This window comes from Palaemon carinicauda, chromosome 1, assembly GCF_036898095.1.
Source record: "Palaemon carinicauda isolate YSFRI2023 chromosome 1, ASM3689809v2, whole genome shotgun sequence".
Classification (NCBI taxonomy): domain Eukaryota; kingdom Metazoa; phylum Arthropoda; class Malacostraca; order Decapoda; family Palaemonidae; genus Palaemon; species Palaemon carinicauda.
In genome coordinates, this window is record NC_090725.1 from 200,735,039 (window position 1) to 200,752,538 (window position 17,500).

At 32.7% G+C, this 17,500-nt stretch overlaps 1 protein-coding gene across 1 annotated transcript in view; it reads right to left on the reverse strand.

Moving 5' to 3' along the window:
- Window positions 1–17,500, reverse strand: part of Ziz (dedicator of cytokinesis protein Ziz) — a 573,699-nt gene that overhangs the window by 362,569 nt on the left and 193,630 nt on the right. Inside the window, exons 9-10 of the mRNA XM_068386849.1 lie at window positions 5,954–6,111; window positions 1,390–1,545 (exon numbers count right to left, since the gene is read on the reverse strand). Of these exons, the coding sequence (XP_068242950.1) occupies window positions 1,390–1,545; window positions 5,954–6,111 (314 nt within the window). The remainder of the gene's footprint in view (window positions 1–1,389; window positions 1,546–5,953; window positions 6,112–17,500) is intronic.

A 17,500-nucleotide genomic window follows, 5' to 3' on the forward strand; every position in this document is an offset into this window, starting at 1 on the left:
TGTGAATAATTTAGGAGAGATGGGTTAATTACATGATTAAGGTCAATTGCTAAGTACCCACTTCTAAAGCTTCCCAGCTTTCTTCGTTGATTAATCAAACTGTCTTTGTATTGGGCCTAATATTATCTTTGCAAATATTTTATGCATTACAGGGAATAAACTTATTGGGTAGTAATTTTTCAGGTCTTTGTTTCCTTTTTTGTGAATTGGTATAGTGATAAACTTTTTCCAAGCTGTAGGTAAAGAGTACTTTTGCAGTCACTTTGTGCAGCGAATTTTATAACTACGAAATTTCCTCAATCTACTATTAAATAAATTGCCAGGCCATCTTCTGCTGCTTTGAGTCTTTTTTAGCCTTTACTTCTATTGTTACTTTCGGTATCGGTTCAGGTGTTTCATTATTTCTATTGGTAAATTTATTTCTTATATCTCTATTGCATAGCATTGTATAGAAATCCTCTGCAATTTTTATCACTCCATCTCTTTCGTTGATATTTCTATTTTCATCCTTTATTGTTTTAAATAGTTCTGCTAATGCTATTTACCAAAACTCCCAATCTTTTCTTTATTGGGTTTTTTGGTGTTTTCTGATACCATCCCTTGATCTTGTTTAGAAACTTTTCCACCTATCTCTTGTGTTTATTCCTATACAAATAGTGTTAAATTACTGTTCATTTCTTCTTTATTTGCTTCCATTTCATCATGTAGGTGGGAGTACCTATTTTGTATTGCTAAACTAAACTCATCAGATTTTTCTCTTATTACAGGCATGTTTATTTTCTTCCTTAAAATTAGTTTTTCTCTTTCTTTGCTTACATCTAAAAAAATTTGCTTCTCACCATTCTATGGTCGCTTTAACTTGTTTAACACTATCATTACCATAGAGAGATATATGATGAATGGTATTCTTGCTTCTGGAATCTGATTTGGAAGGAATTCAATACCCAAAACAAAATAATACGATGACGATATCAAACTCCAGTAAAGCCCATGATACTCTAAAAGAAAGTGAAACCTGAGAGCTGATTACACGGTAGTCTACCACCTCGCCTTGATAGGCAAATTTTTTAGATAATGCAAACATGCTTGTACTGTCAGTACTGACACCTGGTGATGAGAGGATGTCAATTAATGGGGGAGATATTAAAATCCAGAAACAAACTCTCATTCCTACTTATTTTGCTAAAATCCTGGTGTTTTCAGCATACAGGCATCTGAATATTTCTATAATATTCATTTAGATAATTACAATCATTAATAAAAATATTACAGAAAGTATTTTTGAGCAAAAACACCATTACATAAAAGTACTAAATCAGTATATAAACACAATGAAGATTTGGATTACTTAACACATAAATCAAAAAAATATATAAGAGGACTTATTACCTGTGATAATGGTCCATCTCCAGAATCCAATGGAGCCTGGAGTCTGAATTTCAAGCTCTCAAAAATTACCCTAAAACGGGTTCCAAACTTCTCTTCATAAGGCCATATCAAACTTTCATCAGCTAATTCTACGCTTCCATTTTCACTTTCACTCCTCTGAAAAAGAAATTTGTTATAACACAAAAATTATTGCTCAATCCAAACCTTTCTATTATCTACATTATTTGAATACAAAGTTTAATCTTACCCGTATGCAAAACACTGTATATACGGAGTTAACCTGACGATCATTCTCAATGCAAAAGCAGAATTTAAGTAATTATTTAATATGAGTGTTCTTGCTTCAAGCAGAGCCACCTATATGAAAATAATTTACCATATACCATAAAATATCAATACAGTACTCATATGCGCATAGCATCAACTTCATTGCCCAAAATAAGGGAACTTCAAGTTATCCTTATGTGTAAAATACTAACTTTCTGAGCATTTAATGTGAAGGTCTATATAACATTGTAATTGTGAGATACTGTACTTCTTAGGGTCTCTTTAAAAAAAAAAAAAAAAAAAAAAAAAAACATCACTTCATCTTTTCGACTTCATATTCTCTCAGTGTAGGAAGACTAGAAAATCAGCTAAAAGTTGCAGAGAGGCTCTGATGGATGAAGTATCCCAGCTGTGACACTAATCACAGATGAGTAAGTGTCTCAGTCCCTCGATGTGGAGCATCAGCAAATCTAGAAACCACTAAGCATGTGGCCACTTGGTGGAAAAGTATAAGCTTACATGATACCCCCAGAGAAGTTGGAAGGTGTTTCTCCTACATAGTTGATGGGTCTGAGACCAGGGAACTACACATTGGAAGCTTCTTTTTCAGCCAGGTGGTGAACAAGTCGATCGATGGGGAAAATCGTAGGGTAAGAACCTTTTCCCCTGGACAGGGTAGTAGAAATCACTCCACTCCTACCACCTGACCCTGGCAACTCTCTCTCTCTCTCTCTCTCTCTCTCTCTCTCTCTCTCTCTCTCTCTCTCTCTCTCTCTCTCTCTCTCTCTCTCTCTCTCTCTCTCTCACAATGGAAAATGTAAAGATTTTGAAATTGGACTACTTTCATTTAATTACCACATGCTTGAAAAACTTTCTATTAAAAGAATTGTTATTTTAATGAAGAAAAATAAAAAATGGAAGCTATATAGATTTTACAATAATTGGAAACTTTCTTTGTGTTAACAAAAACATTCACACTTCCTTTTTTAATAAATATTTTTAAGATTACTATCATGTCTATGAAATTTTTTAAACTATAATTACCTCAAATTTTCATAGGTTACTTTGATGCACCATATTAAACAGGAAATTACTATTTCCCTCCCCCCTCCCAATATTTCCCTAGGTCATGAATCACTCCTTTCTTTTCAATCTGACCACACAATAAATTCTTAACAAATTACAGGGGACTGGTAATTATGGGGGGAGGGCATATTTCATGTTCTTATCTTATGCTATTTTTGAAGAGATTTCTCTTAAAAAGCTAATTTTTTCTGTTAAGAAATAAAAACAGATAGAGGACAAATACTTATTTTTTAAAGCAAAAAAATCCAAGTCTGCTTCCCTGTTAGGTGGGTTGTAACTATCTTTAAAATAAATGTAGTTTTATGTTCTGTGGACAACATTAAATTCTTCTACATATTACATTAATATTAAACAATCTATTTTATTCTAGTAATTCTCTTTAAAATGAAATGCTTATAACTTATAATACAGGAAGGACTCAAAAATTATTAAAAGTAAAAAATAAGCTGAAAATAATTAAATAAAAACTTCTAGATTAATGTGTAGTGTTGAGCCTAATGATGAAGAAAGGAAGACTTTTAAAATTAACTGAGTACCTAGTACTACATACAAGATGGCATAGTCTGGTATTATCTAAATGCAAAGATTGGTCTGGAGTATGAAAAATACTATCCAACATGTATAAAGAACAAACTGAACGGCGGGGTCACAGATTAAAATCTACATAAGAAATAAGAAATTTAAGAAACAGGAAGCTTTTGTCAAAGAAATTAAGATGAGATTCAGCAGCTAAAGGCCAGAAAGGAGAACAACACTCGAAACAAGGTAAACTGAAAGACTTAAAAAATTTTTATGGATAAATTGATCACCAAAATCTTTAAAAAATTTGAAGAAGAAACAGACTATATGTTTCTGAAAAAGTAAATTTGCAATAAAAAAAATGCACCTAAAATTTTAAAGGAGTTGTATATAGTTAAAGTAGCATTACTAAATCTGAGATCTAGATTTTGAAGAGCCACTGTCCTCAACCTACTTACAATCATACTTTGAATTCTTCTAGCGTTCAACTTCACGCCCCATGCACTAATTCTAACTAGATCTCTATTAAGGGATCTAACAACTCCAGTTCTACATCCAGGAGATAGAACTGAATGTAAAGACGAGCTTATTTTCTTGGCCAAAACATTCACTATGCATATATTGTATAAAACATAATAGGGCATGAACACAACCCTGAGGATCACAAGATATTACATTCATATACAGTACTCACTATTAGGCCCATCAACAACTGCTCGTTGCAATCTATTTCTTAAAATTTCAATAATGATGACAAAAAACATCAATCTACTCTAAACTGTTTGAGTTTGAAAACAGGGGCCTCATGATTACCATGGGCAAAGGCAGCACTAAAATCAAGGCTAGTCATACAAACTTCTTGACTATATTCAACGGATTTCTGTACAGCATTGGAAATTGCAAGAAGAGCATTTCATGTTCCAAGACCCTTATAAAAGCCAAATTGCAAACTAGGGAATAGATTATTACATTTTCCATATGCATTTAGAAGTTTTGCTAAAAGACATTTATTTTAGATGATATGGGAGTTATGGAAACTGGGTGGTAATCCGCCGTGTTACAGCTACCACAAACATTTACCTAATGGAGTAACATTATCAATTCTCCAACAAGCCCCAAAAGAACCTAATATTATTGATATGAAAAAAAGTAAATAACAAGACAACATAGGAGCCAAAAAATCAGTGGTCTTCATAAAAAATAAAGGGAAAATACCATTTGAGTCTTCACTTCCACAAGCATCAAGTTTCATCAAGAGTGTTTTGATTTCACAAAATGAAAAACTAAACTAGTTAGTTAACCTCAGGAAAACAGGAAAGAGGACCATCAAGTTTCTCGTTACTATGGTCACTGTCAAACACATTAGCCAATAGGGTTGTTTTTTTTCCTTTGGGCAGTGATTGACAGAGCCATCTCATTTAAGTAAAGGAAGAACTGATAAGTCTACACCTAAGAGTGTAGATTTAAGATTTAAAGGTAACCCGCCATTTTTTGTTCCAGGGTTGCAAAAGAAAGGGGTTTTATGGTCAAATTGTATTCCCTTTCAGCTGAAGCATAAACTCTCTGAGCAATAGCTCTTAGCTCTTAATGCCTACAGTACCTATGTACATTTTTTGCCTTTGAATATATGTATCTGTATCTTGGGCATATATTCTAGTGTTTTAAGCACCTAAGAATACACCTGGTCTCAGGAAGTTGATTGGCCCTGGGCACCTGTGCCCGCATCTCAGATGCTTGTGCGTATGTCCAAGATGCATAAATCTTTCCAATAGCAATCTGGCCGATGTGTCTTAGGTGCCTGTGCCTCCGGAACTATATGCTTATAAGTCTAGTAACAGCTGCCTAATGCCATTGTGAGCAGTAACAGTATACATCTTTGACCATTGCAATAATCACCTGAGTACACAAAATCCCACTTACAACTTATTCATAACAAATATATTCAATATTAATAACTACGAAAATTGCTGAATGTATCCCCCTAAGTTATCACACAAGAAAATAGTATAATGTGCTTCATCTACAACTTGAAAATGATGCTAATAAAAAGCATAAAAGGAACACTGAAAATTCAAACGGGTTGTGTGTGGAAAACAAAGTATGGGTTTGTGAACAGGGAAGATCTGTTTATTTGGAAGAGTTACGTAAGCTCTCTTCTAGAAATTTTTCCAGTATCTATGCAAATTTAAACCTTTTTTGTTCACTGTAATATTTCAAATTAATGTTCCCAAGTACAATTTTTTTCAATGACTAAAAATAACGCCTATAATTGAAGCTAATTACATTTTAATTATATCAATAGGTGGATCTCTTCCTCCTCAAGTATAAAAACACTGTCTGCTTACAGTATATAAAGACCACTCCTTGAAATAGTTTACCACTTATCAAGAATTCAATTGACATGAATGATAGAATTAAACACTCGGAAGTAATTTACTGCATTCTCTAAATAGCAAGGAACTACAGAATTTAATGACCTACAACACAAACTGCAAAATAAACAATAACCAACAAAATTGAAGATTGCTGTTATAATCTACAGGAACTGTATTCTAAACTGTGCTTATTAAAGGAGGTTTAAAAAACATTAAATAAGAGAATATAATTACAATAAGTAGTCATGTTTATGTCATTAAAATAAAGAAATAAACAAATATGGATATGAATATTACAAAAATTAACTTCTACCTACAGGTAACGAAGGGTAACAGGTAAAAAGTTGATGACGATCCTCCCGTCTTGCTTGAGCAATAGAAAAGTCAGTTTCATGTGCATATTTTATCAACTGCGGATTCAAACTATGTTCTAGACCTCGAAGAGTTCCATAATTGCTAGATGGTGGAGTAGTACCTACAAGAAAATAAGAAAATCAACATTACGATACTCAAGACTATTTCAAACGATAATTGAAAGTCAGGGGTTATTATGTTACATGTATACTGAGAGGGGTTATCATGTTGCATGTATACTGAGATGTAACTAAATTTAACAAGATAGCTAAATCACTTCATGGATACGTTTAGCTTTGTAACAACAAAACATCTGGTATTCTTAGACTGTTCTATTTAGTGACAGTAATTAAACTCTAAATTGAAGGTTTAAAATTTTCTCCCTGCTCGTTTGTTCCATTGGGCAATCTTCACCCTGCAATAAGTGGCTTCATTACTTAATCAAGTCCTACTAATTCCTCCCCCCACCCTACTCTAGTTTCAATCAAGCCTTTGAGGAAATCAATAGATTTTACTCTTATTTACATAAGGCCATGTGCAGTACTGTGCATGTTAAATACATACACAGGCATTTTATTAGAACATCCCACTGTATTTACAAAATGAATTATAAACAATTATTTTCATTCCTAAATATGTCATTAATTTTAAATATTTTCCAAAATTAATAGCAGAATAATAAAAGGATGTGAACCCTCGAACCAGGTATCTAATTTCAGTACACGACAATGCTCTTTCTCTCAAATAGATCAGGCAAGTAACAGGCTCCAGAAAGGATTTTTGTTAGTTACTTCCCAAAAGGGACAGAATGAGAAAATTTTACCAAATTTAATGAGAATAAAATTCATAGTTGAGACCTTGGTACAAATTTGTCAATGAACTGGGAAGTGCATTTGTCGTCGCGACTCTTCCGTAAACCAGCTTCCGAGTACATGACACAAGACGGATTTTATTCTCAGTCTTGACACTATTTATGACTCTATAACTTGCCCAATTACATCATATCAGATATTTATATTAGTAAATTATATGAACTTTTGAATTTGATGACAATGAATAATACCGGCAATGACTCCCATATTTAGAAAACCTGTGGTTTATCCATTTGTTATTTCAAAACTTTGGATCACCCCTATTACCTGAACCTACTCTCATATCTCCACATCTCTTAGACAGCAAATTTAACCGGAAATTGTTGTCTATATCTTATCAATACTGATTAAGGCTTCCAACAAAATATGCTGACCTGTAAAAATAATTTGGCTAGGATCAGTACCTGAAACATCTATAAAAACCAAACCTCTATGACTCTTACTGGCCTAATCTACATTTGTAGCTACTTAACCACTGCCAGCCATGCTAAATCTACCTACCCCCACTAATGAGATGTAAAGCTAGATACCTCTACTACTAATATGCTAGACTCAGGGAATCCCTCAGCTGATATAATTTCTGAGAAGCCTGTCAAATTGTTATCAAATGAAAAGATTGCTAGCATATTAGTACCTGTCTGACAGAAAAGTGCATGTCAGATGGTAACAGAGTCCAGATGTCCTAGAATGCTATGAGTCTAACTATTATGTATTAACGTAATTTTTGCTTTAATTTACGTCAGCCTTGTTACTGCCTTTTTGTTTTATGTAACATTAGTATAAGATTTAAATTATAAGGCTTTAGTTGTGAATTTAATCTTTTTTTATCTTTTGAAGTGCTGTTTTAACCTCCTCCCCCCTCGTTTAAGGATTTATAAGTGTCTAGTTTAACGCTTGTTTCTTTTCTGTTTTCCGAGTCCTTGGTGAGAAGAGACACCTGTGTTTACCTGTGAGGAACTCGACTGCTAAAGGTCACAGTTCAAGCTCAAGGTTACCAGGACCTACTTCAGCAGGTGGCTTTTCCGAGGATTGCAACACCAACGTTCGACAGCCTTTAGCAGGTGCCTTTCTGCCACCTGCGGTGACTTGCATTTTCTGTGTATTCTCTTCTGCGGTCCGCAGCGCCAACGCTGGAATCCCGGCTTTCAAGGTGGACCCAGGAGAGTCACCACTGTCGACGAATCCTCGCCATAGTCAGCTGCGGGAGCCTTGGAGCTCGTGGTGACATGTAGGGAGGCAGTTGGCAGGTAGGAGAGATTATTTACCTTTTTTTGGGTTGGGACTCCATTTCCTTCCCTTTGATGAGGAGTCCTGTGGAGCTGCACTCACTACGGTAGCAGAGTGAATTGGAGTCGCTATTTTGTTTGAAGCGGGGGGGGGGGGTGATTTTATCCAGCCCCAAAGAGTGTAAGAATATTTATACTGTATATTTAGTGTTTTGTTTAGTTTTTAAGCTATTTGACTCTCTCTAGTTATGAGTGTGGAGTTTCCCGTCAGGGAATGTTGTTGACTAACAATTGTGTGTGCTTAATTAACTAAATGTTTGACTCTCTCTCGTTGAGAGTGTGGTGTTTCCCGTTGGGGAATTTTATCATTGGTTAAGTCTTAATTGTTAATTGTTATTTGTTAAGGGTTAGCTGTTAATAGTTAGTGTTAAGTTGTTAATTCAAATTGTTAGGTAGTCACAAGGTTGACTGTTCTAAAAATTGTTGTTAATTAATATTGTTAAGTTTTCCAAAGTGTTTTCGTTTCCACTGACCAATTTTTATGCCTGATATTTTTATCATCATTGACCTCTCTTATCGTGCAATAAGAACTTGCACCATGGCTCAACATGGGTCGTAACACTAACAATGAAGGGAATAAAAAATTAAAGATAAAAATATGTATATCATCATCACCATCAGACATTGCTAGTCCACTGCAGGACAAAGGCCTCAGACGTCCTTCCGTATGAGTCTGTTTATGGTTTTTTTACGCCAGTCTGTAACTGCAATATTTTTAGCTCGTCAATACATTATCTTCTCTTCCTTCCCCCTGCTTCCTTTGCAATCTCTAGGGACCCATTCTGTTATTATTCTTGTTCATCTATTATCTGTCTTTCTCATTATATGTCCTGCCATTGTCCATTTCTTTTTCTTACATATCATTAGAATATCCTATACTATACTTTAGTTTACTCTAGTATCTATGTTGCTCTTTTTTTGTCTCTTAGTATTATTCCCATTATTATTCACTAAATACTTCTTTGATCTAAGGCTTTATTAAGGCTCCAAGATAATGATGCATAACTTTATACTGGTTGGACCATCCAATTAAATACTTTTCTTTCTAGAGAAAGGGACATTTTACAGTTCATAATCTAATTTTATTTACCAAAAGACCTTCATACCATGCCTATACTTCGTTTAATTTTGGCCTCACGTCCTAGAAAAGCACTTACTGGCTTTCCTAAGTACATATCTTCAATAACAATCTGTAGAGATTCGTCCATAACTACGATTTGTTGTCTCTCTGCATTTTCATTGAATATTATCCTAGTTTACTCATACTCAGTTTCAGTCCTACAATTCTTGTTCTCTTAATCAATCAAATCTTCTATCATCTTTTGCAATTACTCTCTAATTCACCCAATAGAACAAGGTTATCTTCAAATTCCTAGGTTATTCTTCATTAATGTTAATTCCCAATACACATTTCCTCTACACAAACTGTGAATAATTTAATATAGACGGGGTCCCTGTCTATCTCTGTTCGCTATTGGAATTTTCTCACAATCTTTATGTATTTTTAGGATTGCTGTACTTTCTGTATATGTATATATATATATATATATATATATATATATATATATATATATATATATATATATATATATATATGTATATATATATTTATATATATATACATACATACATATATATATATATATATATATATATATATATATATATATAGATATCTTCAAGTGTTATAAAATAAGATTCATCTATTGTGTCTCTCCGAATGGCTTTCATTACTGCTAAGGTTTTGACAGAATCATAAGCTTTCTCATATTCTAAAAATGCCATAAATAGTGGTTTGGCTTACTCTGTTGATTTTTCCATCAGCTGGTTAATTATAGGGACATGGTCAGTGATTAAATACTCCATCTAACACCTGCATGCTCTCTTGGTTAATTAAAGTCTAACTGTCTTTTTCCATCTGGCCAAATAGGATCGTTGTAAATAATTTATATATCATTATTATTATTATAATAATTATTATTATTATTACTATTATTACTACTATTATTATTGTGGTAGGAGACCCTCTTTTAGGCAGGTTGAGTTAAAAGTAATGGCTGCATCGGCAGAGTTTATTTTCTTAAATACCACCCGACTGCAGCAACCACCTCACTCTCTACCTGAAGAAGAGGAAGGACTTATCCTCGAAACGCGTCGTAGTTTTTACTATTTTGTACCAAAAGTTTTACTTGTATTTTGTGAGAATATACTGGAAAAGTCTTCCCGATTTTGTCATTCACCCGACTGATGAATTTTTCAAGTCTGCTGGCTGATTGCAGTGCTCTAGAGAAGAGAATTATCCGGAAAATAGAAAAATTGGATAAGAAAATAAACTCTGCCGATGCAGCCATTACTTTTAACTCAACCTACTATTATTATTATTATTATTATTATTATCATTATCATTACTAGCCAAGCTACAACCCTAGTTGGAAAAGTAAGATGCTATAAGCCCAAGGGCTCCAACAGGGAAAAATAGCCCAGTGAGGAAAGGAAATAAGGAAATAATTAAATGATGAGAATAAATTAACAATATATCATTCTAAAAACCGTAACAGCATCAAAACAGATATGTCCTATATAAATCATTAACAACGTCAAAAACAGATATGTCATAAATAAACTATAAAAAGACTCATGTCAACCTGGTCAACATAAAAATATTTGCTCCAACTTTGAACTTTTGAAGTTCTACTGATTCAACTACCCGATTAGGAAGATCATTCCTCAACCTGGTAACAACTGGAATAACACTTCTAGAATACTGTGTAGTATTGAGCCTCATGATGGAGAAGGCCTGGCTATTAGAATTAACTGCCTGCCTAGTATTACGAACAGGATAGAATTGTCCAGGGATATCTGAATGGAAAAGATGGTCAGAGTTATGAAAAATCTTAAGCAACATGCATAATGAACTAAATGAACGACTGTGCCAAAGATTAATATCTAGATCAGGAATAAGAAATTTAATAGACCGTAAGTTTCTGTCCAACAAATTAAGATGAGAATCAGCAGCTGAACACCAGACAGGAGAACAATACTCAAAACAAGGTAGAATGGAAGAATTAAAACACTTCTTAAGAATAGATTGATCACCGAAAATCTTGTAAGATTTTCTCAATAAGCCAATATTTTGTGCAATTGAAGAAGACACAGACCTAATGTTTTTCTCAAAAGTAAATTTGCTGTAGAGAATCACACCTAAAATTTTAAAAGAGTCAATCATACAAATTTAAAGAAACGTTATCAATACTGAGATCCGGATGTTGAGGAGCCACCGTCCTTGACCTACTTACAGTCATACTTTGAGTTTTTGTTAGGATTCAACTTCATACCACATAATTTGCACCATGCACTAATTTTAGCTGAATCACTATTAAGGGATTCACCAACCCCAGGTCTACATTCAGGGGATGTAATTGATGAAAACAGAGTAGCATCATCTGCATATGCAACAAGCTTGTTTTCTACGCCAAACCACATGTCATGTGTATATAGTATGAAAAGTAATGGGCCAAGAACACTACCCTATGGAACACCGGATATCACATTCCTATACTCACTATGGTGCCCATCAACGACAATATGAGATCTATTACTTAAAAAATCAATAATAATGCTAAGAAATGACCCACCCACTCCCAACTGTTTTAGTTTGAAAACAAGGGCCTCATGATTAACACGGTCAAAGGCAGCACTAAAATCAAGGCCAATCATACGAACTTCCTGACCACAATCAAGGGATTTCTGTACAGCATTGGAGATTGTAAGAAGGGCATCACATGCTCCAAGGCCTTTACGAAAACCAAATTGCAAACTAGGGAGTAGATGATTACCTTCAGCAAACCAATTAAGACGTTTTGCCAGAAGACCTTCAAAAAATTTAGATAATATGGGAGTTATGGAAATTGGGCGGTAATCAGTGGGACTTGAGCTACCACAAACACATTTACATAGAGGAGTAATATTACCAATTCTCCAACAAGAGCTAAAAGCTCATCTTCTTGCTAACTTGCGAAAAATGTATACTTTACCAAGGATAAATTTGTTGGACGGTAATTTTTAGGTCTTTTATGTCTCCCTTATTGTGATTTAATAAAATGATAATGTTTTTACAAGATGTAAGTATATAGTTATATATATGCAAATAGATAATCATATAAATATACGCTATATATATATATATATATATATATATATATATATATATATATATATATATATATATATATATATATATATATATATATATATATATATATATATAATCATTTGCATATACATTATACATTAGTGTACTTATATAAACATATATCTATATATATATATATATATATATATATATATATATATATATATATATATATATATATATATATATATATATATATATACATATATTATACATTTGTATTTATATATACGCACATATATATATATATATATATATATATATATATATATATATATATATATAAACATATATATATATACATATATATATATATATATCTATATATATATATATATATATATATATATATATATATATATTTATATTTATATATATATATTTATATATATATATATGTATATATATACTTGTGTATATTCACATACATACAGTATATGTTTACGTATATATTCTCAGGTCCTTTGTGTCTCCCTTTTTTGTGGATTGGTATGATGACAAAGTTTTTCAAAGCTGTCGGTAGAGAGCATTCTTGTAGACATTTTGTGTGAAACTCAGCAAGTTTTACTTCTCTGGAAAAGAGAAGCTCGGATGTTTAATTTTTTCTATTGGCAAAGTTATTTCTTATATCACTATTATATAGCATTGTATAGAAATCCTCTGCAAATTCTATCACTCTATCTCTTTTGTTGGTAACATTTACATTTTCATCCTTTGAAGAAAATACCTTTTGGCAACCTGTTCCAAGGCATCTATTTACCAAAATGATGTTTCTTCCTATAGTATTTCCTCACTATTGGTCTGATTGTGTTTATGAATGTCGAGAGTTTTTGCTTATTTTTATACTTCTGCTAATTCTATTTCATCTCTCTGGGATTTTACCCTGATTTCTAATCTTTTCTTTATAAGGGTTTTATTCAAATTTTGTGAAATTAATGTTCATTTCTTCTATACCTGCTTCAATTTCATCATGTAGCTGGGAGTAACTATTTCGTATTGCTAAACTAAACGCATCAGATTTTTCTTTTATTACAGAAGTGTTCATTTTCTTTTTTCAAATAATTTTTCACTTTCTTTCCTTATATCTAACAAATCTTAATTCCCACTACTCTATGGTAGCTTGACTAACTTGTACAACACTGTTATATCTTTAACTAAATTAACTTTTCCACTGAAACAAAACTGACTTCGTTTATGGTTTCTCCATTTAGGCTTATCCATGGCCATGTTCTACGTTCTTTTATAAATGAAAAAAAAGTGGCCAGGATTTTAATCTTGTTTATTCCACAAAATTCTACAAGCATATCTCCTTTGTCATTTCTTGTCTACTGCGATTTATCTACTGCAAAATCCCTCTTCTTTTTACCTGCTTTAGCATTAAAATAAATAAAACAAAATAAATAAAAGTAAATTGAGTCCTACATTTATTCAAATACAACTCCATATCTTCATAAAAAGTTTCTATTTCTTCCTTTGTATGAGGTGTCGTTGGTGCATACGTTTGAGTGATCCTCAGTCTATATTTCTTATTCAGTTTGATAATCAGTCATAACTAGTCCACTGGAGGACAATGGCATAAGACATGTCCTTCCGTAAGTCTGTTTATGGTCTTTCTATGCCAGTCTGTGCCAGGAAATTTTCTTAGCTCGTCAACCCGTCTTCATTTCCTACTGTTTTTCTGTTGCAATCTCTAGGTACCCATTTTGCTATTCCTATGTCCATCTATTATCTGTCATTCTCATTATATGGCCTACCCATGTCCATTTCTTTTTCTTACATGTAGGTAGAAAATCCTCTAAATTAGTTTGCTCTCGTATCTATGTTGCTCTTTTTTTTTTTTTTTTTCTTGGCGTTATTCTTGTCAATATTCTTCCCATAGCTCTATGAGTTGTAACTACTGTATGTAACTAGCTCAAGTTCTAAGGCTTTAGTAAGGCTCCAAGTTTCTGATGCATAAGTTAATATTGGTAGGACCCTTTGATTAAATATTTTCTATTTTTAGAGAAAGCAGCATTTTACATTTCATAAACTTATTTTGTTTACCAAAACTTCTGCAAATTATGCTTGATCTTTTAATTTGTCTCATGTCCTGGGGAAACAGTTACTATCTGTCCTAAGTACATATATTCATTAAAAGCCTAGAGGATCGTTCATAGCCCTTATTTGTGGTCTTTGAATTTTCATCAAAGATTATCTTAGCTTTACTCATAATCCTTTTCAGTCCTACATTTCTGCTTTTTCTATTCAAATCTTCAATCATCTTTTGCAATTCCTCCAATGATTCATTAACCACAACTATGTCATCTGCAAATCTTAAGTTGTTAAGGTATTCTCCATTAATATTCACTGCAATAGTTTCACAATCTAAATTCTTAAAAACTCCTGGCCACACAGTGAATAATTTAGGAGAAATGGGGTCTACCTGTCCAACTAGATTCTCAATTGGGATTTCTTCACTATCTTTTTATGTGGTTTTGGGATTGTTGTATCCTGTAGAGATATCTTCAAGGGTTCTAACACAAAATTCACCTATTCCTAATTTTTGAAGGGCTTTCATTACAGCTGAAGATTTGACATAATCAAAAGCTTTCTCATAGTCTATAAATGCCATACATAGTGGTTTGTCATATTTTGTTGATTTTGCTATAAACTGGTTGATTATATGGATATGGTCAGTTGTTGTATACCCTGACTACTCTCTTGATTGATTAAAGTCTACCTGTCTTTCTATCCACCCTAATACGGTCTTGTAAATATTTAAAAAATTAAACAAACTTATTGGGCGGTAATTTTTCAGTCTTTGCTGTATCCCTCTTTGAGAATTGGTATAATGATAAAAGTTTTTCCAAGCTGTAAGTATGGAGCATTTTTGCAGACATTTAGTGTAAAGTTTAGCCAGTTTTACTACTATGAAATCTTCACCATCTATTACCAAATAAATGTTTAGCCCATCTTCGCCAGCTGTATTGGCTCTTTTCAGGCCTTCTAATACTTTAATTACCTATCTTACTGGTACATTTGATACTAGCTCTGGCATTTCAATATTTCTACTCGCAAAATTATTTCTTATATCACTTATAGCAAATTTTATCACTGCATCCCTTTTATTGATATTATTTCCATTTTCTTCCTTTAAAGCAAACATCTGATGGCACCCCGTTTCAAGTCTTCTCATCTATTCTGTTTTTCTTTAGTGTTCCCTTAATCTTGGCCTGATTGTGTTTATGAATGTCTTGGATATTTTTTATTTACTGTTTTGAATAGTCCTGCTAATTCTATTTCATCTCTATTTTTTTCATTTTACCCTCATTTCCAATATTATCTTTTTTAGGCTCTCGGTCTTTTTTTAATAGTTTTGACCTGATCTTGTTTGGGAACTTGTCCACCTATCTCTTGCGATGATTCCTATCAGACTTTTGTTAAATTATTGTTTAATTCGTCTTTACTTGCTTTCATTTTATCATGTAGCTGGGAGTACCAATTTTGTATTGCTAAACTAACCTCATCGGATTTTTTCTTTTATCACAGGAGTGTTTATTTCCTTTCTTAACATTAGTTTTTATCTTTCCTCCTTAGATCTAAACAACTTTGGCTTCTCACCATTCTTTAGTATCTTGACTATCTTTTTAAACATTTACAGCTTTAACTAAATTTTTCTTTTTCACTGAAAATAAAATGTATTTCGGTTATCGCTTCCCCATTTCCTATATTTCATTTTATAAAAACGGTGTACATGATTTTAACATTATTTCTTTCAGCTGATTCTACAAGCATGTCTCATTTGTCATACCTTGTGCCTACTCCAAATTTACTTACTGCTGTTTCTCCTCTCTTCTGTTGACTTACCTTAGCATTGAAATCGCCCAAAACAAATGTAAATTGAGTATATTTTCCTATAGCTATTTTAAGATCTACATAAAAAGTTATTGTTTCTTCCTCTATATGCAATGTCGGTAGTGCATACATTTGAATAATCTTCAGTTTATACTTTTTTATTAAGTTTGATATTTAATCCTGCGATTCTATCACTATTGCTACAAAAGTGTTCTGTTACCTGCATGATTTTTATTAATAAGAAAATCCCCTTCATTTTCTTAGTTCCTTTCATGTCATCTGAAGCAAAATATATGGCCGTCTTTTAACTCTATAAGATTACCCATTTCTAATTTCACTCAGTCCTATTACATATCACTTTATTTCATTTAGCTCTTCTGGTAACAGAGCAAAATCTACTTACTTATACAGGGTCCTAATATTATATGTTGCAAGGTTCAGTTTCCAATGGTGGACTGTCCTAGTCCAGAAATTTTTAGCACCCCCTGCTGTAGAATTTTACTTCTCACAATTCTATGGTCGTATGTCGCTTGGCTTTAACTTGCTTAACACTGTTACATCTTCATAAAAATTAACTTTTTTTACTGGGAATGAAATCTATTTCGTTTTTCACTTCTACATTTGGGCTACTCCACGTCCATTTTTTTTTTTTTTTTTTTTTTTTCTTTGTGTACCAGCATGTCTCCTGTCATTTCTTGTGCCTACTCCAAATGTCTTTGGTTAGCTCTCCTCTTATTTTTTGACCTACTTAACATAGAGCTCACCCAATACAAATGCAAATAGTCTTATGTTACATAAGATATCTCCAATTCTTCATAAAAAAAAATTCTTCCTCTTTATTGGATGCATACGTTTGAATCTTCATTTTATTACTTTTTATTTAGTTTGATAATCAATCCTGTAATTTTATCACTGATACTATAAAACTCTTCTATGCTATATGCACGATTTTTCGTAATAAGAAAACCTACTCCATTTTCTTTGTTACTTTCATGCACTCTGAAGCAAATGATATGACCCTCTTAACTCTATATGTGATTCCCCAGTTCTTTTAAATTCACTCAATCCTAGTATATCTCAATTTATTTATTTCAGCTCATTCAGTAACAAGATCTTCTTGTACGGGGTTCAGCTTCCAAAAGTGACCTGTCATAGTAAAAAAATGTATGCATGTATGTGTGCGTATATATATATATATATATATATATATATATATATATATATATATATATATATATATCAACAGCCATTACTAGTCCATGGCAGAATAAATTCTTCGGACGTTCTTTCATTTGCATCTGTTTATGGTCTTCCTATGCCACTGTA